This window comes from Centruroides vittatus, unplaced genomic scaffold, assembly GCF_030686945.1.
Source record: "Centruroides vittatus isolate TY-2023 unplaced genomic scaffold, ASM3068694v2 scaffold_752, whole genome shotgun sequence".
Classification (NCBI taxonomy): domain Eukaryota; kingdom Metazoa; phylum Arthropoda; class Arachnida; order Scorpiones; family Buthidae; genus Centruroides; species Centruroides vittatus.
In genome coordinates, this window is record NW_027122716.1 from 3,959,567 (window position 1) to 3,984,897 (window position 25,331).

At 30.1% G+C, this 25,331-nt stretch overlaps 2 protein-coding genes across 2 annotated transcripts; one reads left to right on the forward strand and one right to left on the reverse strand.

Annotated features, from left to right (window-relative positions):
• The first annotated feature begins 1,709 nt into the window (after positions 1-1,709).
• LOC136989733 (110 kDa antigen-like) lies at positions 1,710-11,977 on the forward strand. Its single transcript, XM_067287984.1, has 2 exons — positions 1,710-2,031; positions 10,047-11,977. Exons 1-2 carry the CDS (start codon positions 1,860-1,862, stop codon positions 10,547-10,549), a joined length of 675 nt encoding a protein of 224 aa, XP_067144085.1. The 5' UTR covers positions 1,710-1,859; the 3' UTR covers positions 10,550-11,977.
• Positions 11,978-24,018: 12,041 nt separating this feature from the next.
• On the reverse strand, positions 24,019-25,107 carry LOC136989652 (sulfotransferase 1 family member D1-like). The gene is made up of 2 exons (XM_067287877.1): positions 25,069-25,107; positions 24,019-24,989 (listed from the first exon to the last, which is right to left on the reverse strand). Exon 2 carries the CDS (start codon positions 24,984-24,986, stop codon positions 24,045-24,047), a length of 942 nt encoding a protein of 313 aa, XP_067143978.1. The 5' UTR covers positions 24,987-24,989; positions 25,069-25,107; the 3' UTR covers positions 24,019-24,044.
• Between the last annotated feature and the right edge of the window lie 224 nt (positions 25,108-25,331).

Consider the following 25,331-nt stretch of genomic DNA (forward strand, 5'->3'; position numbering starts at 1 on the left):
CGTTACGGTGTTAAACTTTTTCTACAATTATTCAAGAGGGTAAATTAATTAATGTTAAACCGAATTCAACATTTTAGCTACCAGATATTTATTTTTGAAATATAACACTAGCAGGAAATGTTTCATGAGTTTACAGCAACAGCAGCTTCGATTTTCCTCTTGAGAAAATAATAACTCTCGTATAAATAATAATAATAATAATAATAATACGTTTTCTGAATAAGAAAATATGTTATTGTTGCTGTGTTTTTTAAGTAAAAAAAAGTGTATAAAATAAACTTTTGATCGTTTTTTCCTCGACTCGTCTTAATTATTTTTTTCGAGATTTACACTCGACTTGCACACGAATTTTAATGCTGTTTATGGTGACATGTGTCGATGTACATGGACGAGAAGATCGATAAAATTGCTATTTTTTTTTTAAATAACCAATTAATTCTTCAATCTATCTTGACATTGATTAAGAGAATTAACGAATTAATTGCCAGTTTACCACTTTAATTTTATAATATATAATTAAAATGTATATATTCTTATGAGTAACCAAATTTTCTATCACTTTTACCTGCCTTAAGATGAATTTTACAAGTTTTCTCCACGATTTTACTCCAGAATAATTATGCAAATTATACGACATTTAAATGGCTAATATAACGAACATAATACTATGAAAATACAATTAATGTTTAAGAGGAATTAAGTTTAAAGACGATCAAAACAAAACAAAAAAAAAAATTCGCTAATTAATTCATTAAATTCTTTTTTTTCAACCACCGAATCTCTAGTAAGACGAGCTAATGAATTAATTGGTAATTTCCCCTCCGAACTTGTAAGGTAAATAAGTACACAGCCCTATTCTTATAAGGCTTTCTGTTAAAATTAAGGTATTGTTTAGTGCTTTTTCGTGTTCGTTTTGACACATTACTATAATGGGTAGGGGAAAAAGGGGAGTGGGGGGATATAAATGCACGACACAATTGTTTATCGATGTTTTATAAGATACACGCGTGTACCATTTTCGGTGTTCTTTATTTTGCTTAAAAATTTATCTGGTACTCCTGTACTTATAACGGGGTGGACGATGATCTTCTTTATTATCCACAGTTTATATAGAATTTGCGGTTATTGCCGCTATTTTATTGCTATTCCCGGTTTTATTTTAATGAAACATAAAACTTAACACAAACCAAAAATGAATTACTACAAAGTCGAATTTCCTAGAAAAATTACGCAAGGTGAAGGACGTAATAAATTTTTCTTTTATCCACGTTTATAGAGTCAAAAATATATTTTTAAAAACTAATTAAAGAATATATAATTTGTTTTTTCTTTTCTAATTTAAATTCGTAGCAAATTTCTTTTAAGAGGAGGAGAGGAGGAGGAGGAGGAGGAGGAGGAGGAAGAGGATAGAAAACGTATAAACAATTATACATTTTCTATCCTGCGGTGTATAAACGTTAATACCATTTCTCTAAGGATACGGATATTCGATACGAAGTTAATAAAAGACGTTGATAAATTTAATATCTGTAAAAATCATTAAAAAAAAAGTGCCCAATATATAAAATATTTTGGCACGCAAAATGATCACGCGATAGAAATAATATAGGAATACACAAAGTGAAGTGAGGTACAGTTAAGCAACAACCGATCAATGGAAGCAGACATATTGGATTTTAAGTCCAGCATTCCTACCGTTGGAAAGCAGTGTTTGCCACTAGTCGGCAGTCGAACACTGGACAGTGAAGTGCGTTTGCTAAGCAGTCTTGCCTAGGAGCGCGCGTTTGTACTAAAAATACATATATATAATAGAAGGAATTTTTTCTGTTTAAATCGAGTGATATTCTACTGCTACGAATATGGGTTGCGCAAATACTAAAGCAAGTGCTTCGGCAGCATCTGTTTCTAGAAGCGGTACAGAAGATGCTGTGGGTATCGTGGATGCTAACAAACCATCACAGAAGCCTCCCAAAGTGGTCATTGAAGGAGATAGCGCAGTGAATGGAAGCGCGTGTCAAAACGGTCACTCAGGTAAGTTTCGAAAAACAAAAAACAACAAAAAAAAGTGCATTTCTGTTACGCGAAAATAACGCGAAAACGGTTATTTTAACGCTTAAAGCACGCGCGATATTAATCGTGTTCTATAACAATTAAGCTGTGTCGTCACAAGAGGAAAGATGGCCGAATTATTAAAGAGATTTTAAAAAAATAGAATTCCGTATACGTTTTATAAAATTTACCGGGAAGGAATGCGAGTTTAGCTATATTTACACTTATGCGCAGGTAAGGACGCATAGTTTCTTATACTCTTTTATTGGGATTGGTCGAAGAAAGCAACGCTCCCGGTTAACTGTGAGAAGGATTCAATGTTATTGTTAACTCTGTTAAGGTTGTTGTCCCTTCTTCGAAGATATTTTGGCAAGTGTGCAAGAATTCCAATTGAAAAAATCATTCGAAATATTTCTTATAAAATATATTTTATGTTTATTTTTCTGCTAGAAAAAATATTCTTTTCATATTCCGGGAAGATACTGTCGTGTTTGAATTTTCCAAAATCCAATATATATACTACGTGCCGTTGTTTCTTTTTTTTTATTATTATTATTTTATTGATGAAACTTAAATCGGATTATTTTGAGCGTTGAGGAACATCTGACGGTTAGAAACATTAAATATTTAGGAGTGGTATTAAAGATAAAGAGCACATAATTGGGATGGAAGAATAAGACTTTTTCTGTAATGATTTATCGCGTGTATTCTTCGAGAAACATCGTAAAATGAATCAAATCTGCTTACAGTATATAAAATTGTAAAGGTTTAAATTACATTGATTACAATTACAAGAATATATAACAGTAAATCTAACAAAAGAATTGACTCCATTTTTCTTACTTTCCATCTCAATTTTAATCCCATTTTTAATGCTTTATTCGAAGATTATTTTACGATGGATGTTAGTGAATTCGATAACTTTAAATTGAAAATAATAATAATAATAATAGGATGAAAGGTAAATAAAGCTTTTTCTCTTCAAACGGTGGAGAGGTTCTGGGAAAACGAAGCGAAATGTATAATCCACCACAAATGCAGAATGCTGAAAGTTACACGGGTAACTAGAAATCAATATGGCTGTCTTGCAGGTTCGGCAACTACGATGGCGAAGTTTATTGACATTTGGATGTTATTGGAGAGAAATAATGTATTATGGACATAATATACTTCTCTCTTCAAACACGACTTGAATTTCATTTCCTGGATCTGTTTTAATTCTCGTGATTCCGAGTGTACTTCAAGAACGAATATATTTTCACGAAATAAGTAACGCAGGCAATGAATTTCCTAAATATTCGCAAGATATTTCACGAAATATAATAAGAAACGACGAATTTGGTGAATATATACAACCATAAATCGAAATTTAAGAAGTTCTTAATTTGAAAAACATGCAAATATATGCCCAATTTTTACTCTTCTTCCTAATTTTATTTAATGAAATTTCGTGTTGTACGCTTTTATTTTATATTAGTAACTTGTATAATTAATGAGAAATTCGTATATTAAATTCTCATTATGTGTTTAAAACGTATGTTGACATAACGTAAGAGCATAACATTCAATATCCAGCTTATAGCTTTATTGAAAAATTACTTAATTAAAATGTTTTCCCTATATTTATAATTTATTCATATTGGTTCTATTTATGAATCGATCTGTTTTGACTTCAGCCTGGCCCTACCGTATTAATTTTTCATACTCACTTTTACCTCATATCTTATTTAAAAAGAGAATCGGGATGACATCAAAGTTACCAACATTGGGCGGAGGTTTATTAACGTCCACTTATTCCCCGGGGCGGAGTCACCACTGATTATATTGGATTTGTCGCTCATTTTTACTAAGTTGACAAAAATAATTACAGTAAACTACTTTCACGTGTTCTCTTACAAGATAAATTTGCTTCTTACCAAACGACTCTTTAATTATTTATACATTTACTTAGCATAATCGTGCTATTTATCATAATTAAGTGCATTCGAATTTTCTTTCCCCCTTTTATAATTTTAAATTTTATTTCGTTCGGAAGCAAATTTCCACAATTGATTGCATTCTTTTTTAAAGTATTAACTATGCAATTTATTTTTACTAATACACCACTTCTATTATCTGATATACACTTGTTAAATCTTTTATTAATCGATCTAGGATATAGTTAGGCCAAGGTCAAGATCAGGGATATCAATATGTATTTTTAACTACAACGTTACGCCTAAGGTGTTGTATCATATTTCTGTATAAATTAAGGATTTTTTTTTTTTTTGAATATTTTATTTTGTTTTTAAATAGTAAAGTTGCAAAATGATTCTTTCTGGGTATATTTTATTAAAATATCAATATAAACATTAAACATTATGCGCTTCTTATGGTTGCATCATTGTAGCTGTATTATTCTACAATAAAATTCTGTATTCGGTTCAATAACGGGATAAAGTTAAAAAATGTTCCTCTTTTTAGAAAGATAAATGATCAGTCGTCGAAACAATAATCGATAGAACGGCAATATTTCAAAAAATACATGCGCTACTTTGAAATGTTCTTTCTCTGTAACAAGTTCATTTTAGGAACTTCTTAATAATTCTTCTATTAAACAATAAAACGATAATTACAATAGCGTGATTACGTTCATTAATTTTCTATAATATCGTAAAACCTATGGCGTATAATTCGTCTCGCACGCTGTTAATTTTATTCCGTAAGAGACATTTATAAATGTCTCCCACTACAACTTTTTTAACTTAATATTAATTAAATGAAGTGCACGATTGTTATACTTTAAATATTTTTGGTAGAAGTTATGCCAAAAATGATACACTTTATACAATACGAGGTAGATTAACGTAACTAAAAGTAACGCGGCTTAACACCGCTGAAATCAATAGAACGGTTTTACTTATATTGTCGCAAGTTGCCTAACGTAACCCCCAACTTCGTCAGCTCCATGTAAATGAACGTAATATTATCGTGACGTAACGTAGGCCACAAACATAATATTATCGTGACGTAACATAGGCCACCAGGCATTTCTTGGTGGGAACGTGATTAAACCATTACAGAATATCATTAGGATATTACGAAACCCTTTATAAAAGAAATATTATTTTTGTGTCGGGCTTAACTGTAATTTAGATTATTCCTTTACTTTAGCAAATCAATCAGGATGGCCTTTATGAGTAATAGATGACCAATAGGTTTGTTGATAGGTGGGTGGATATCCCGAGACGATCGTGACGATCAATGAGAATGAATGGGAATTAAGCGAAATGATGGACTATTTTGACTCTTGTCCATGGTTACGGAAAACGAATATAAAAACCGAGAATTTAACTTATGGCTCCTGTTTTCCTATATAATAATCAGATTTAATTTTAAGAGATTAGATGAAATCTTCCGGGTTTTGCTTAATGTGTTAGGGTGCGCATTTGTCTTAAGGTTTTTATCGGTTGTCCTTCGAGTGTAAAAATACCAGGTGTCCTCTCTCTCACAGCATGAAATCTATGGAAAATTAGAACTCCTTCCTACGGGTGGGTAGACAAATGGGGTTCTCGTCCCGCCTTATGTTGCTATAGCAACCCGTGTCCCCAGGCGTGAACGGTCGATCATCATTAAGTTCGATTTACCAGATCTAGAAGGGATGAAAAAGTTAGCAACGTCACAGGTGCCTTGTCTGGATTTTTAGTTGGGTGACAGTTGACAATAGTGAATCAAATGGAATTTTGATCGACATTTTTTTAAGTCGCATGGGAAATTCCACCAAAAGGTTTCTATAACCAGAAACCTAGAAGGCAATGAGCCAAAAATCTTCTTTCGTTTGCAAGTTTAAAATTGTTCTTTGTAAGAATGCTTATAAAAAATTTTTAAGCATCGTTTCTGAAACAAGATTTCGTTTCTTCACTTTGCACCGTATTAAAGATGTATTTTTTTTTTAAATTTTATAAAAGATCAAGGATAAAATATGATTGGATTTTATTTTCAATTCAGTTAAGAAAGAAAAAATAATACATAAAAAAAAATGCAGAATCTTAATTCGAAAATCTACTCGACTTTAAATAAATTTGCATTATGTTAATATTAATTTTTAACTTAATATTTAAATAAATAAATGCCTTCGTTAAAATTCTCCATTTTAAAGCGTGTTAATCTACAGCAATATAACATAATTTCAACACAGGACATAACTCATGCATCGACCAGATTCGTTTTTCTCATTGCATCTACAAAGCGCCATTTATAATAAAGCCATATTTGAAAAGATAAATATTGATGGAAAAATATGCATATTTTTTTAAAAACTCGCGGTTATTAAAACTAGACACAAACAGCAACATTCCGTGATGAAAATCATCAAAGATAAAAACATTTTCCAAACATGCAACATTATGAAGCACGTGTCGAATGTCTAACAATTATTGTATCCACCTACGCAATAACATCGCAGTAGGAAATTCCAACAGTGACTAGACGATCGATCAGAGACATCAGGGCAATAACCTGCGTCCCTGACACTCTCAAGGCTATTGACCTAACTTTCCTGCATGGAGGTAGCTGCTGCTGCTGCTGCTGCTGCCGCTGCTGCCGCTGCTGCCGCTGCTGCTGCCACAATTCTCTTTTCTCTTCAACTTATCTTCCTTTTTTTTATATAAATGGCATTTAATTGTTCATAATATATTTTTTTTATTTAGAAATTTCCGTTTTTTTAATAGATTCTTAGTAGTAACTAGAAGATAACATTTTTACAATTTGCATTTACGAAATAATTTTCCTGTATTCCATCTGCACAAGGTTTTTTTTTTTTACGTATTTTGAATATATTCTGCGTAGAATTATTTATAGCTTTTGTCAGAAACACGTGAGGATGTTAAGAAGATTACTTTCTGACAAAAAATTCGGAAATCTCTTGATACCTTAGCGCAAGAACTTTAAAAATTCACATCATCAAATCGCTAGAATTTTAATCAGAAAGGGAGTTTGCCTATACTTTTTGCTGAGGTTCAATGCTTTATATAAAATTCCTTGTGTAATATTTTAACACCATTAAAATTATTGGTTTGTGAAAATGCACACATCTGGATCAATATATTATTTTTCAGTTGTACTCGATTCTTAACATGTTTCTTTTAATATAAACATAATAGATAATCTCGTTTATAATCTCTCTTAATTACCTTTTATGATGCACTAGAAATTAATATATCATTAAAATGAAATTTTAAATGTATTCATAAATATTTACGCATAAATACTTTCAGTCTCTTAGGAGCATGATTTAGTAAAATCCTTTTCTAACATTGCAAGAAAATTTATTCACATATTTATGATTTATTTATTTATTTATTTTTTTTAATTTGGAGGAAAAATAAGAGATAAAAAAAAGAACATTTTTATAGAAAATTTAATAAACTCTAAAACATAGATGACGTAATCTCAAAAGTGCTATTGTGTGTTAAATCTCCCTACTCCAAGACAAACCTTTTAGTTTTTATTATTACTTAGTTTAGTTGTAGCTTTCTTGCATTAATAAAAACCTAGTACTATGCAAATAAGTTTCCCTGTGGTATTCGCTTCCTTCTCGCTTTTCTAATTCGTATCGATTTTAAAATTCCAATTACGATAGAAAAACCAGACAACTCTATAGAAAACATTTTTTTTTTTCGCAATAGAATTTTTTACAGAAAGGAAAACGTTAAAATTCGCATTAAAACGTCTCATTCAAATATCGAGGAAAGACTTTAACTGTCTTTTCGATCGATAAAAATCAATTTTCAACAAATAATTTTTCCTTTTCCCCCCCTTCTTTTTCTTCTTCTTTTTTTAAATTGCATGTACAGGTTCAATGGTAGAAAAATAAGAAAAGCGGAAATAAATTTTCTAATATTGCATAAAATAGTTGAGTAATAATTTAAGAATATGCCGAATTTTCTTTGCTTTGTTCAAAAGACATTTTTCGAATGCATTTAACTAACTCTGCATCAATATCCCTGACTGATCCGAAGAGACAGAGTAACCATAGCAACTCGGTCGCTATGGTTACGTAGAAGAGAGCAAAACGGGTTTTGGGTGAATGGTTTCTGATGCTGAACGAATGAAAATCTAGTTCAGAATAGAATTTATTATTTAATTGGCTTCTTGTTAAAGTTTAATCTCTTATAAATGTAAGTAAAAGTTCATTTTATTTCACGAGTGGAATGACCAGATGATAAAGCAATTTGAAATATATTTAAATTAGAAAAATTAATTTTTCTTACAGAATTGTTTTATTTACTTAATTTAAACTATAAAGCTTAATTAACGTTAATGATACCCGTTTTTAGCGTTAATGATAGCGTTAAAAAAAATAAAATCATTAGTCTTAATTTTCCACGTTAAAAAGTAAAGCAATTTACTTAATAATCTTAAATATATTTTATTTTTGTAGAGAAGAATAAATTTATGCAAATAAACAAACAAGTTTTGCACTGTTATTACTTGAAAGACATTTTAAACTTTAATTTTCTAAGAATTTTTCAATAGTTGAATAAATAAAATTTCTCGAAATATAATATTTGATACGAATTTAACGTAACGCATTGCTCTATTGCGTGTGAGATAATACCTGAATAAATGCACCTGTTACATAAACGTTATACTATTATAGGAAAAGTTTTTTTGAATATAAAACCATGAATATTAAATGTCAAAATTGTAATTATTAAAACAGCAATTTCTGTAATTATATTTAATAAAATTTAATATTATTTTCTGCATAATTTTTTTTTTCAAATTTACATTATCTATACGAATATTCTTCTATACCGGGCATATAAATTTTATTACTATTCTCCTAAAGTTATAAACCTAACAAACACTTATTTTAATATTGCATAAAACTATCATATATAAAATAAAAATACTTAATTTGATATAATTCACAGTAACTTCAAACAATAACATGTTTAAAATTACTCCAAATTAGTCGATGAATTCATTCGTGTTAATGAACTCTGCAGTATATCGATCACAGATAAGTGAGACCCTCGTAAATCGTTATAATGTATGATTATATCCCATTAAACTTATAGAAAAATCTACAATATATATAAGTATATTTATAAATCTTATTGAATTGTATATAGGAACTATAGGATTATTTAAACTTTAATCTGATATTAAGAAGGATCGACCACTTAAAATGTTAATAAACGCGTGCAATGTATCGTTGACATATGTTAATAATTAGTTAAAATAAAAAACTTTTGAATAATTGCAATTTAAATTCGTAATAACTGCAATCGATATTTTGCAGAATATGGTGCATGGCTTCCCTGCATGACATATGAACCCTCAGGTGAAGCATGATTTACAGGGGCTTTTAATTTGATGAAATTCAAATTTTAATTACAATTATTCCTTTTTTTTCATTCGATTTTTATATTGTGTTGCTTTAAATTAATAATACTTTACTTTTATTGTTTATTTTATAAATTAATTAAATATTTAATTCCGGTATTTGATGATACGTATACGTTTATGAGGTAAAACAGTTTTGCTTCACTACATAAATGTTTATGTCTTGTAAGCATGTGTGTATTGTAAGCAATTTTAGTTCAGTATTAGGAAATATTAGTCCTGAATATTATTTTACTTTTATTTTTAACATTTTAATTGCTTAAATAAATAATATATTTACAGAAAATTTTTATTTTTCAAACGTTTTTATGTAAATCTATCGAAAATTGAGTATTAGACTCATTAAAAACAATACAATTAATTTTGTTCATAAAAGCTATAAAAGAATCGCTTTTCAATACGTTTTTCAGACTGTTTTTATATTGAATAGAACCTGAATAATTACACTTCTATATTACTTAATATAATTCAAATTTATCCTTTTCCTCCAGAGTACTGTTCAATATTATTTTTTGATATAATAAAATAACATTTGAGTAAAATTATAACAATAGTTTTAAACAATTGAGTAAAACTAAACTTAAAAAAATAATAATTTTTTGTAGATGGTGACGTAAACGGCATAAATGGTTCTCAGGAGGTCGAAGTAGACCAAACACCGAAAGTAGAAGAAACAGTGGAGAAAGTAGAAAAACCAGCGGAAGTAGAGGAACCACCAAAATCTGAAGACAACGAAAATCAAGAGAATGTGACCAATACCGAAGAGGTAGCAGAGGAAGAGAAGGAGAAAGCGATCGAAGCAGAAACATCAGAAGAGAATCAAGTAACGAGTCAAGAAGAAGTAACGCCAGAAATTATCGAACAGAACGAAGAAGAAAACGTCAAAGAATCGGCGGAAGAAGCAACTCCCGCAGAAGAAGAAGAAACAGAAACAGAAACAACAACTCAAAAAGAAACTGAAGCCGAAAGTAGCAGCGCGGCCGAGCAAGAAGAAACATCATCATCTCCCAAAGAAGAAGAACCCGAAGAAAAGGACGAAGAAAATAAACTAGAAGAAAAAAGTAACGAAGTAGCAAATGGGTCCGACGATGAAAGCAAAGAACAGTAATTGCGTAAGAAATTTGATAAATGCTCCAGATAGGCTAAAGGAAAGCCAAAATTTTAAACGATGAACACCCTCCAAACCGCGGCCCTATGTTTGATTTATAACATAGGTTTCAAATACGTGAGAAACGACAAAAATATAGCTAAAATTCCCTCTTTACAAGCCTCTTTTACACCCTTCCCTACCGTATTACGAAAAAAAAAAGACAGTCACATATAATAATTTAAATGCCGTGTTCGTAAGTCTGTATGTTTCAGTGATAGTTGATAGAAAGAAAAAAAAACGATACGGATTTTTGAAGAACTCTTTTAGAAATGATCTGACAAGAAAAATAAAATTATAAATTTACTATGTATCATGGCTTCTGATATAGGCCTCGTCTCTATATGTTACTGAGTGCCAATGGATTTGTTTGAATGGGAAAAAAAAAATGATAATTCGGGTGAGTCTGTTTGAAGAATTGATGCTGTAGAGAATGTTTTTAGAATTATTTTTTTCTCCAATAACGATGTTACGAAGGTGCATTGATAATTTGGTGCTTTGACCTTTATTATATGCAAAATACAGCAATTATGTTCCTTTTTGTATATAATTTTGTTAATATATAAATAACGTTGCTTTGTTCTCATACGTGGATATTTAAAAAAAAAATAATAATAATAATAAATAAATAAATAAAAATTCGGATTTATTTGGGTTAGGTAAGTACTCCCTCCAGTTGCCAAAATAAAAGAGGTTCGATGTTGATGACAGGCAAAGTTTTACTAATGCAATAATACGAATTGCGATTGCATCTCATGCGTAAGTATACTAGAAATTTGTTTTTTTTTTTCTAGAGATAAATACGTAAAAATGTCGTTTAAGAATGGAAAAATATTGAAAAGAAGCAACGCAAATCGTATTTCTGCAAACCATTTTAAAATTAATTGTTATATTAGTATACGATATCAACAAAAAAGATTAATCAGAAAACAGGGAGTCGTCTTATGTCTAGACACTTTAATAGAAATTTAAATAGTCTGGAAAATTTTAATTTAATTTTAGGAAGACATTTTAAAATTGATTTCGTTCGAAATTTATAAGATAAAGATATTAAAAAAAATTATGAAAAAAACAAAAAAAAAAACAACAACAACAACAACAACAACAACAACAAATGTTTCTATTCCTATAAACGAAGTCTTGGCTCATAAATTGCTTCGTCAAAATTCATCAAATTTGATCCGGGTTTTAGTTATAGAAGAACTTTTTGTCTTAAGTCACAAGCTCCGTCGTGTGTATTAGTTATCTATCTTAACGTTGAGAGGAGAAGATCCCTTTATCTATGGCCCATATGTAATCCTGAAACTCTTTTCATACATGATCCTTCGTGGATCTTGCATATTGTACGAAAAAAAAAAACTGGAAAATAAATTTTCTGTCTTGAAAATATTTTCTATCTTTATATTATTTCTCCTAATTATTAGAACATACAGTCAAACCTCGCTCCTTAATTGTCACTAAATCGAGTGATGCGATAAACAGAATCTCGCCCAATAAAAGTTATGCGAAGTAATGAAGTCTGCACGCGCGTTTGAAATTTAAAAGTTCGAAAGTCACGTGATTTGGTAATAACAAAGGTCATTTGCAATGCAAAATACTACGTTTGATAATTCGGAGATAACGATGGATACCACTACTTATGAGGAAGATCCGTTCACGTGTATCGATTAGCGCTGTACTAGGGTGGTGCTATATCGAGGTTTGACTGCATTTTCTTTTAATAATTATAAAGATTTATTACACAAACCATGTATATTAATTAAATTTGTAAAACTGTCTTCTCAGTGCACATTAAACACACACAATACCTTATCTGACTTTTGTACCGTTATATATATATAAATTAATGAGTAAAGATAAGTGTATATTAATTTATAATTTAATAATATAAAGTATATTCATTAAAGACGTTTAGGAAGAAGATAAATAATATTTTATATATCCTTACGCACAGCCTTTTGAGAGGAATTAAGATCAAATTATTTATTTTTTTAGTTAAGAAAAAGAAGATTAATTTAATGAAAATTAACTTATAATTAACTGAAACTAATTTTAATTAATTTTAATTTAACTTGGTTAAGTTTAATTATGTGGAAAGTGAATGAAACGAGGTATCAAACAGGAGTTAATTTTTAGAATTATTTCATTTTATTTTTTAAACTAGAAAAATAAATGTATTGTAATTGCGATTAATTATTATAAATGGAGAATTATTTATAAAAAATTTATTTATTTATTTATTTATTTTGGAGGAATTTAGTCATTTTATCAAGGATGTAATTGTCATTTTGGAATGGTTGTTAAGAGGAAACTACGTTTCTTTAAACATAATTATCGATTAATACATGACATTTACTTTATAAATTAGTATTTTATTTTCAACTCGATCGATTTATGGTTATTTTCTTTTTATAAATATATAATTTTATACATAACGTGCATTCGATCAAAATTGCGAATTTATAATAAAATAATAATAATAATAATAATAATAATATAGTTTTACTTTTTAATCTTTTAAGTTAAATATAAGAAAAATTAGAAAATAAGAAGTTTAATTTCAATTTATCCAATATTTTTCTTTGTTTTTTTAAGACATTTTACAAGGTATTTTTAAATTTATATAATATTAAACCTAAACTTCTTATAGAAAATTTAATATTCTGATACAAAATAATATTTATAAATAATAAAGAACTTAATAATATCATATTTTATCTTTGTTCTTCCTATTCCGTTCTGTTATCTCATCCTAAATATATTCTTTCTACATAAATATGAAGATAAAGGATAGGAGAGTTTTACATATAATAAAGTTAACCTATCTTTAATTTATAAAGGATAAATAAGGATAGGAGAAAGGTAGATGAGATGCCTTTAATCACGTGTATAGGGAGCTTATCCTACATTCTTAACAGAATAGTATCACTGATTTATCCTTTATTTTATAAAAGAAAAATCAGTGATCCTATCCTGAAAGAGAGATGAAGGGCAGGATTATAAATAAAATAGAAATGTAATAGTGATAGAATGCCTATATTCTTGCATATAACATATAACGAACTTACATCTTCATATCCTTATCATATCCTATCTCAAACGTGTAATTTAAAGAGATGAAGGTACTGTATAAGGTATAGAATAAGATAAGATACAGTTTAAGATATACAGGAAAGTGTAGGATATAGAATAGGCTACAGTATATGTCAAAGAAAATCATGTAATTCTATAATTTAAAAAAGTTTATCTATAAAGAAAAATCTTCGAAATTTTATTCATTTCTATAAGAATTTAAATCAGAAACACAAAAAATTTCACCATTTCTTAACTAAACTATAATTATAAGCGATTGGGCATTACTCGTTAAATGGGTTAATCAATCAAAACTCTTTTCTTGTATCCGTATTCAATGATTTAATTTAATAAATGGAATTAGATATTGATTTTTACGTTAAATTTAAAGTATTTTATTTAAATATAAGTTATATATGATAAAATGAGTTTGAGTAAATGAAAAAAGTAATTAAAATTGAGGTAATTGCGTGCTGTATACGAATAATAAAATGGTAGATTTAAAGTTCTAAATGATAGGAAAAACTAGAAAAAAATGATAAAAGTTATTATCTTTATCAAGCAAAATTCTAAAAGCATTTTTTCTATAAATTATACATATTTTTTTTAATTAAATTTAAACATTAATAGACCATATTAAATGTCCTTCAAACTTTAAAAATGTTTTCTTCTATTCAGAATTATTCATTATTCATTCATTTAAACAAATCTATTTGAACATTCACTGAATTATGGATAAAGAATCTGAAGAATTGTGAGGAATCCAGGATCGAATCCAGAGCTGATGTAAGCATTTTTTGACTGAATAAAGCGCTAGATTTTATTTCTGATACATTAAAATTTGTTACTCGAGAATAAAAATAGATATTTAAGTTTAAAAACTCCCACCAAAATTAAAATTTTTAACTATGTATTTTCAAAATTCTTCCTAGAATCGTAGAAAAATAGCATAAAAATCTTTTCTGTCCAAGGAATGAGGTAAAGTTTCATGTGGAAATTATTGCATATGGGTTTTATCTGTCTTCCTTCATATTAATATTAATTTATAAATCATTATAGAATGTTAAATTGAGTGAAAATGAATTATTTAATGGACTAATGTTCTCCGGATCCTTCATTCATCTGTCTGTAATGCCGCTTTGAATTTATCTACAGACTCTTAACAGATCAGAGGTAAAGAGAGCCAGAAGGATCATTTGTTTCGTCCTCTAAAATTTAGTCTTTTAAGTAAAGGAAACATGAGATGAAATCTATTTTAATAAATGATAAACTTGTTTCCTTGTTTATTCACGTTTCTATAATTTTCGAAAAGAAATAAGGCTCCAAACTTATGCCTCGAGCCTATTTCTCTAGCTCCCTGCTGTTAATGTAATGATTATATACAAATCTCTGAACAGCGGCCAAACACAGAAACATAAAAAATAGCTATTGTTTGCATACAATATATTGTAGACAATACATCAGCTTAGGTTTCTCAAACTGGATCTCGGGATCCCGGGACAAGCAAAAGACCGGGAAGAAGCTCTCTCTTATTTCAGCAATCCAATACAATATTACGTAAACTTCAAGCGCCATTTTGTTCCTGGTTCCTTAATGATGAAGTGATAAACTGTTGACAATATTGAATGTATAGTAAATGTTTTCTATGCAGTAAATACTACACTGTATAGTACATACTTTAACAGTATATTCAGTATATACTACTGAACTACACTGACAGCTCCTGAAATTTACTGAATAATTAAACACTTCCATTTAGCGCCACCATTTGTTCGTCTCTGAAAATTGGCACTAAATCGAGTGTGGCGTTAAATCGAAGTATCTCAAGCAAGGCAGCAAAGACGGGTTCGTGTTTGGGATTTTGAAAAAATCGCCGATAACGTGGCTTGAAATGCAAACGACTAAAGATCCATTCATTGGAGCGCTTTATGAGGGTGGCGCTAGATCGAGGTTGGATTATTACATTTGTTATCAATATAAAAAATTAAAACAGCTGTTATTTTCTTTCACGAAGGTAGAATTATATATATTTCATATTGCGTGACGTGTCGTCAGTAAAAGAATATACATAAAAATAAAAAATATATTCATAATTTTATGGATTATGCCAACATATAAATTCAAAACAGCGTTTATTCTTGAGGGAAAACACTATATGGATATGTTGTTATTATAACGAAAGAAATACAAAAGTGTTGACTCATAAACATGAGTCAACAGCGTACAAACGAATCCTTCTTTATTGTTATTCCATTAGAATATATACTGTGGTTGACCCCGCTTTACGACAGGTATAATGCTCTATTATAACTGTACATAATAGTTATTTTTATGCAATGTTGTACAGTTAAAACTGTATTTCTAATAACGTAATTCCAATACGTTCCATCGAGTTAATGGAAATAGGTTATCTCGCTTTACGGCGGTCGTAAAGCGATTCGCTATTCCGAAACAAATTGAGGTCGTAAAGCGAGATCAATATATTTTAAAACTTGAATTTCTAGCCAAAAAAATAATAATAATTATAAAATAAGTTACCTCAAAAAATGGAAATGAAATAAAACAAAAGTAAATTTCATTCTTCATAATCAATTTAAAATATCGAAGATTGATCCGTTCTAACTTAAAGGAAAGTGTTTATTTATTTAAATTTTCGTTACATTTGGTAATATTATTAAAAAAGTGAATCAAAATATCAATTAGAATATAAAAAAAGTCGCTAAAAATGTATAGCATTTTACCATTTTATCTGAAGATATGGAAGAAGAGAACTCATCACCAGTTGGTTTACATCAGAAACTATTATATATGATGGCATTAAATTAACGGAAATAAGTAGATTATCCTATTTATATTTATCATTTGCTTAATTGACCAAATAATCTAGCGTTTATTACTCCATACAAATTAATTTAAAACGGAAGTTATTCGATTACACAACGTTTTCATAAATTCCTGTATCTATTTGAGTTATAACATACCATAGTTAGCATAGAGATTCAAGCTGAATTTAAATTGTATTTTTTTAAATATATTTAAAACAATCAAAAACAATTAAAAATTCGATTTTTTAATTGAAAATTTATCGATCAGTTCTAAATTTTATTGATAATTTTCATATTAATTTTAATGTATTTCTTCTAGCTCAAATTTTCATTTTTAGTGAATTTCTTACATATTTTAAGACTTTAAAAATTAAAATATATCTTTTAATGTTGTAAATTGTTTGCTTATCTCATATAATAAACATTAATCTTAATTTTTAAGCAAAATTAAAAATAGTTAAATTATATTTACAGAAAGTCATTTTTTTTTTAATAGTCAGAATCAGCATCAGTAACATAAATACTTCAGAACAGGAGAAACTCCTATAATATTTTAAGTTTAAGCGATAATTTTCTTTATCACCATCATCAGCATCCGCACCAGCATCGGCCTGTATCGTACCCTTTGTAAATAAATAATTTAGGAAAAAAATCAAAATTTCTTATTGGATTTTTTGAATTTTAAATTGAATTTTGGAGAAACATTTAAATTTGACAGATAAACTTATACATACACACACATATATATGCTGTACAATATCTGAGTTTATTTTTCCTCCATATATATACAATTATACAGAGGCAAGAATAGATTCGCACGTTTTAACTAGGGCCTTCTCCTAACATCGGTTTTAGTTGCGCTAGAGGCATAAGCATCCTCAACTTCATCTTTATCCACATAACTACCAGCATCCACATCCGCATCTTCATCCACATAACTACTAGCATCCACATCCGCATCTTCATCCACATAACTACCAGCATCCACATCCGCATCTTCATCCACATAACTACCAGCATCCACATCCGCATCTTCATCCACATAACTACCAGCATCCACATCCGCATCTTTGTCTACATAATTACTAGCATCATCAGTACCATTATTGTCGTCATGAAAATTCCGGAACAGAAACAATTTCTAGAACACTTGCAGCTTAAATACAATAGCTCCAAATCTTTTGATCTTTTTTAAGTTATTTCTTAAATGTAATCAAAACAATACTTTTTGTATAATTTTATATAAAAATTGTACAGTAATTAATAAAAATATAATTTAAAATTATCTATTTTAAATTAATATTTTAAAATGTTCAAATCTTCGTTCTTGAATCAAAATTTGAATGAGTTTAAGTGAAAATTATAATATTTTATATGTATTTTATTATTTTTTATTTAAATTTTTTTAAAATTATAATTTCTATAATAAAAATAAATAAATAACAAGCACATTTCCTGCAGAAAAATTGCTTTCATAATATTTTTCTAGAGAACTTTTATCAGGTTCTTTACTCGTTTTTATACAATTGAAGGGATGTTTCCAAGAGATGAGGTAGTTTGGCACCCTTAAATGAGGCGTACCATGTAACCATCTTTGTTAACATACCTATTACCACAGAGAAATGTCGTAAAAGATCTAATTTCCTGGATCTCGTCCTAGATCTGATTGTGGTTTCACAATGATGATCAACCCCAATTGATTATCTATTATCGAAGATTACATGGATCTTAGGATGCTGAATTACCATTAGAAACAGTGCGGTTCTATACACTTTTTACCATTTAAAATGGACGTGAAGAGACGTTTTAAATTTAAAATGTATTTTTATTGTTTCTTATCTGTTAGGGCGAAACCAATATTTTGTAATATTTGTATACAATTTTTTGAATTTATGTAATAAAAGAGGATTATAAAGATTTTATCTGATACAAAAAGGGAGCTTAAGATATCAGTTTCGTGCTCCTCTCTTTACATATATCAAAGCACGCATCCAGATCGTGTGTCCAGATAGGGGGAGACCAGCGAGGTCATTTGGTCAAGCTTTAGACACAGAGGGGCCTCAAAATTTAGGCTTTTAGGTATAAAAAAAATTACGTGAAAGTAATGGCTTTCATATAATTGGAGGGGTGCAGCCCCACATAAGTGGTTCGAGCTTCATCTCATATTCTCAAGCCTAACCTCTCCCTCAAGATTGAGAAAATACATTGATTGGATGATTCATGCTCGTGCATGGATCGTACAATCGTGTCATGTATCACTGCATGTATTATGAAACGATGAATATAACAGCAATTTAATTAAATTTAGAAAAGAAAAAATTATATATATAATTGTATTACTTATTTATTATTATTCAAATTATATTGATTTAAAAAACACATAAAGTTACGAATAAAAAAATATATTTTTTTTAAATTAAAAAGTTATATATTGTGCTGCCATCTGATGAGTTAGTACGAAACAAATTGTCACGTTTTTGACTTTCACCCTGTTTGTAATTATTTTATTGATTTATTGACGTCGTAAACAGTTTTGTTATAATACGCTTTAAACATGCGTGAATATATTAAATATTAACAATATACAAAATTAATGTCATTATATATTCTGCAGACAAACCTAAACAGCACAATTTGGCACAAATTGCATACGTATGGACTGATTACCATGTTAAGAACCATTAATTCTGACCTCTTATTAATGTTTATTTATAAAAATAAAATTTTACTTTATTTAATTCATTTTAACTTTAGAAAATAAATTTAACTAATTTGAGTGAATTAAATTAAATATTCAAAGTATAGAGTTGTTAAAATTACAATAATATTGATAGAAAATTTAAAAATTAATAAAAATTACTTTAACTATACGAAGTCCTCCGCTGATTATATGAGAAATAACAATATAATTCGTTGTTAACAACGATTGGTGAAAAAGAAAAAGTGGGCGGATACTATCGCTTTTCCAGCCAATAAATTTAAAAAATAGACAATTTTGAATTTTATCGCATGAGATGGCGCCTCAAACGGTGAATATTAGAACTATCAAACTTATCACGTAATTTATCTAAAAGGGAAATTGCTACAATGTTAAAATTCAAACTTTGACATCTGGGAGGTCTATAGGGTTTTTTTTTTTTTTTTTTTAACTCTTTCCGCCCTGTGGGCACTAAGAGGGCCTCTTTTAGTAGGCCCATTATGGGTTCGGCCAGGCCCACAATGGTGCGACCGGGTGGTGAGGGACGGGGCCCGACATATCCGAACGGACCACCCCCCGAAAAATTCCTGGGGATTATTCGACCCGTTCAGATTCGATCCCGGGTCCCCCAGAGCGGTAGGCTGCCACCTTTACCGCTCGGCCATCCGGCCGTAGGTCTATAGGGTTAACTGAAGATTTTTCCCTTGTAAGAGAAAATTTAAGGGCCCGTGGTGGTTCTACCCCTATTTTTACCAATTGAAAATAAAATCTTTACGACCGCTTTTTCATTAATAAACATTCAAACTTATTTCATTTGTTCATAAAAATGACAAAAGGGGCAAACAGGGCCCGCTGTAACCTCGGGTCCCATACAAGCTCTCCGCGGCCCTGTCTGCCATTCATTTAGTAAGCTGCAGTTGAATTTATTTTAATTTGCTTTAAAAATGAAGAATGTTGATTATATCATTTGTGATGTTCTTTCGTTTATTCTTACTTGAGCTAATAAAAAGTAGCTGAAATTTTAATTTATTAAAGTTTTGTAATATAGAAATTTTACGTATTACTTCAAGCGTTTCGGCCAGCTAGCAAGGGCCTTTAGTTTGGGTTTTGTATTTACCGAGGTTACACATTTGTTACACATCATTCAATTACTTTCTTCTGTATTAATTTAAGAAAAGAAAAATTATATTTTCAGTTAAATTTTATTAATAAAAAATATAATTTTTACGGCTTTTTCTTAATATATTGAAGGCTTTAAAAAGGTAAATGACCTTGGCCTTTCTCGACCGTCCTCGCTTTCTGCTTAGTTTGGTTTGAAGAGATCGGCAACGCAACAATCTGCCCTCTACCAAGAGGGAATGCCTCTCGGGAGGACCAATGGGAAACTAGTCTTTATTTAGGATTGTGAACCGGATGGCCAAACGGTAAAAGTGACAGTCTACCGCACTGGAAACTTCGGAATCGAATCTGAGAGTCGAAATACCCCAGGAATTTTTCCGTCCAAATTTGTGAAGTCCTATCCGTCACACAGCCGTCCCATTGTTGGCCTGACCGAGCCGATAATGGGCTTCCTAAAAAGAAAAAAAAACCTCTTAATACCCACAGGACAGAATGAGTTTTAAAAAGTCCTCATTTACATGTTACAAACTTCAAGAAAGTCCAGTAAACTCCACGTAACCAGTCCATTGCTTAGGTGTGAATCCACGTCCAATTACCAATGTTCGGTGGTTTTATCCTCTTGTCCATTTATCAGGGAATCGAAAGAATTTCTGGCCAGAGGAGTCGGAGTCGGGAAAAATTCGTCGACTCCGACTCTGGCATTTCTCTCTTTGTTTTCCAGAGAAAAAATTTTCAAGTTTAATAATTGAAATTGGCAAAATGCAGTTTCTTGGTCAGGTAAATAAATAAGGGTTCATTTCGTTTTCCAAATTTATCTACCACATGCTTTTCAGAAAAAATTTACTGGTTTAAATTGGAAAATTGACAGAGTGGTTTATTTGTATGAAGTTTCTCATGCTATTCAGTACATCAGAACCACACAATTAGTCAACAGCAAAAGGGAGATAAAAATAAAAATAAGATAAAGATGAATAAAGATAAGATAAAGTATATTAAACAAATATTTCTTTACAATTAAGAGGAGTTTTTGTGGTATTTCTCAGAAAATAAAATATTTAGAAAAGTTTTGATAAAACGATATATTTCTGGTTATTGACCCATGTACAGGAGTGCATAATACCAGGGCTGTGGAGTCCGAGTCGGAGTCGGATTACTGAAATTATCAGGAATCAGAATCGAGTGTTTTTTTTTTACTGGCTCCGCAGCCTTCTGTTATAAACAGTTACACAAGGAAAGTTTGGCGATCCGGCAAAAAATTAACGCTTTCCCTAGATTATTAACATTTTTAGACTTAGGACACCTTGAAACGTCGAGAAATGCAGCAAAATTCGGGGGCAATTTCTGTATGTCCATGGCACGATTTTGTTCATCCTGTTTGAAGCTTCATAACTCCTGTGCTTTTTGTCGAAAATTTATGAAATTTCGTAGGGAGGTTTGTTTATTAGGGAGATTAATGATATTAAATTTTGGTGGTTAAAAGACTAGGAAGTAGTTAGATAATAAACGTCGTGTGTATCTCCAATAGGATCGGATTAATGACGATTTTACTCCTTATCAGCATTTACAATTTTTTTTATAAAACTCAATCCTACCGTCATAATTAGGATTTTTGCCATTTTATAATAGTTAAAAATATGAAAAGTTTTTAAAAAATGATAACAGATGGCGCTACAAAAGTTTTAAACGTTGCCGGGAAAGTTGAGCAACTCGTTGCTCAACTTTCCCGGCAACATTTCAGATGTGATAAACAACAATGCACTGCATCTAACGCGAGAGTAAGAGATGTAGATCATCCTGATGCCTGGGGAGAGGAGTTCACATGATATTGCAAACGAAGTAGTCAACGACATTCATGTCCATAGAGACCCTTTGTCGCGTATGACAGTTACATAATTGTCATAAAAGTTTCCGGCTGGATCAGCCAAAGATAAGTCACGATCTAGATATTATATGAAATCCTATTCCCATTTAAACATTTTGAGGAGAATTCAAGATGGCGGCCGTCCGGTTGACACACACACACACAAAAATGGTTGTCCCAAGGCATAACACGTTTTCTATCATGCCAAAATTTCTCTTTTTCAACTCGATTTCATTTTAAAAGAGCCTTAAACGACTTTTGACTCACTTTGTATATGAATAAAATAAATGAAATCGACCGAATCGGGGTATAGAAAAACAAGGGCCTTAACGTAATCAACACCATTGTTTTGATCACGTGTCGGGAGATTCTTTTTCTTAGTCAAGAGCTAATGGCTTTTTGAGGGTATGCAAGTCCCATTATTTACAGAGGAAGGGATAAACGGGTTAATAAGTGAAAATACTACTAAATTGCTTTCAGATAAATTTTTAGGAACACATTACATTCGAAAACCGGAGTCTGCTAATGGAGTGAATAAACGGCAAGGCTGCGGAGTACGTAAAAAAACACTGGACTCCGACTCCACAGCCCTGGTGTAACAACAGAGAAAGTAAAAATTAGACCGGAGACCAGGAAAATGATTTAAAATGATACTGGTCAATGTATCCTCAATTGCCATCAATATACAATAGTTCACCTTTGCGTAATGTTTAAATGGCGATATCAATGAATGAAATAACTTTATACACGCGATAACCTTTGATAATTTTCCCATTATCATCATACATATAAATTAACTTCATTATCATTATAATTCACTGAAGCGAGCTATAAATAGAGAAATAGAAAGAGAAATTTTAATAGTTCAATACCAATGACATACCGGTATGTCTAGAAATGATGCTGAAGTACTTTTATACACGTACCACGAATGTAAATTAATTGTGTAAAAAAACAATATTATCAAGATGACGATAACACATGAGGAATTTATAAAGTTCAATGCGAATAAATAATAATAATAATAATATAAAGTTTATACAAAGTATACACGATTGCGAAAACTATTTGAATTTTTTCTTGTGTCAATATTATATCAAACATTTATTCTTCTTATTATAAATGATATTTTATAATAAGAAGAATTTGGGACGAATTATTATAATATGAGAGCCGGCAAGATTATTTAGCACAGGTTTTACAGTACATTTATTATAAATTATTAACCGCATTCGTGTGTTTTAAGGGAGGGGAAGCCATTATTTTTATCGAATTTTATTATTTAAAAAATATAATACAATTAACTGTTTGAGGCCCTTAATGTTTGTGTAACTCGGCCCTATTAAACAAGTTAAAGCTCAGATCCTCGCATAATTAAGTGAGGAAGTGGAAGGGCCTCTTACATACTTCAACTCGATGGCTCTTGACATTCGAAAAGGCCTTGGTATAATATTTTCGTACTTACGTCAATATATATCTGAATTACGAGTAGATAAAGATAAGTTTATTTAAAAATACGACACAAAATATTAATAACAAAAACATTAAATGGAATTTACGTAAAACTTTAGAGATTACTCATTTGTTTATTATAAAAAAATATGTATATTGCTTAATATATCTGCGTATTATCTATCGATCGTCGATTGCATGTTGAAATTGATGTGAAAAAAAAATAAGTTGTGATAATATCTCATATTTAAATCAATATATAAGCTTTTTACTTTTGATTTTTGCAATATTGACATTTCATCTTCATAACAAATTGTTTCGAAATTCGTACGTAATATATTTAAATTGTTCGAAAGCGGAAATTTAGATCTTTTTTACGTCATTTTAACACAGATTAAACGAAATTAAAACATTTATTACGTTAATTATTCAGAATTTTACATTGGAAGAAAGATTCGATTCTAAAGAAGGGATATCGAAACCGTTCCAAGACGATAATAATTCGGTTCCTCTGAATTTTCTTTGACATTTTAATTGCATTTTTATCTTTTGCTCCTCTGTGAAATATTCTCTCCATTGACCCACTACACCTTTACTAAAGAAATTAAGCTTTTCGCCGCTCTTCTTCATCCCGTCATTAAGGGAAGTTATAAAGTATAATGGGCAATTCTTCTTCATTTGATCGAACTGCACATTTCTGAAGATGCTCTCGAATAATTGATTGTCATTAATTAAATTCTCGTAATATTCTTCTCCTAGAAACCTAGCAATGTTTAATATAGCCTTACCGGGATCGAGTTTCATTCTCTCGTATGCCAGAAAATGTATATTTGGTTTATCTTTCTGATTGTACCAAGAAAGAATGTGGTCGAAGTAATCACCTTGCGACACTTCTCCTTGCATGAAACTCTGGAAGAATTCTTCAAAAGTTGCATCGCTGTAATTCTTTTCCACTTGTCTGTAATGGTTGAAACCCGATACACAATTGTCCCAAGGGTTCCTATAGACGTAAATGTATTTTGCATCCGGATGATAGGGCGTATAATGAAAAGGCATATTGACTTTAAGCAGTCGAGGGGGTGGTAAATCGACTAAACTATCAGTTCCTATCATTTCAAGATGAGTAAATTCTTTGGTCCAAATTTCGTTGACTGAAGGTAAAGGTGCTCCGTAGTGTAAGATGTCCCATACTATGTATTGAGTCCACGTGGTTCCCGATTTCGGATAACCGGCGACAAATACATCTCCCATTCGCGGTTGGAAAGATACGGCTTGATTAAAATGTTTAAGTGGATATCTTCCGGTTAACCAAAATCCTTCGATGTTGGCTAAATTTAATTTGTTACGTCTCTTCGTTACTGTTTCCTCCATACTCTTGAAATTAGAGGGAGAATTAACTAATTAAAATTTACAATTTAAAACAATAATTTTACAGACTTTAAGATGAGCTTACCTTGGAAATTAAGAGGGAAATTTGACGAAATATGTGTTGAAAAATCTATTTTTTCTCCAGAGAATACTTCGATGTTGTGTTAAGTGTAGTATATATACGTTTTGAATTGATCACGCCATGGCTACTTATCCAATAGGAGAGTCGGATTCTGATAATAACGATGCACATTCCCCGTAATTATCATTTAATTTGTGTGGTTTTTTTAATCAATTTTAATCAAATTTAAAATTTAAAAAATAAGTAAACGATAAAAATTTATTTTC

Coding starts and splice junctions, on each gene's coding strand:
- LOC136989733 (XM_067287984.1), top strand. CDS start 1,860: ATGGGTTGCGCAAATACTAAAGCAAGTGCTTCGGCAGCATCTGTTTCT. Junction 2,032..10,046: donor GTGTCAAAACGGTCACTCAG/GTAAGTTTCGAA, acceptor AATTTTTTGTAG/ATGGTGACGTAAACGGCATA.
- LOC136989652 (XM_067287877.1), bottom strand. CDS start 24,986: ATGGAGGAAACAGTAACGAAGAGACGTAACAAATTAAATTTAGCCAAC.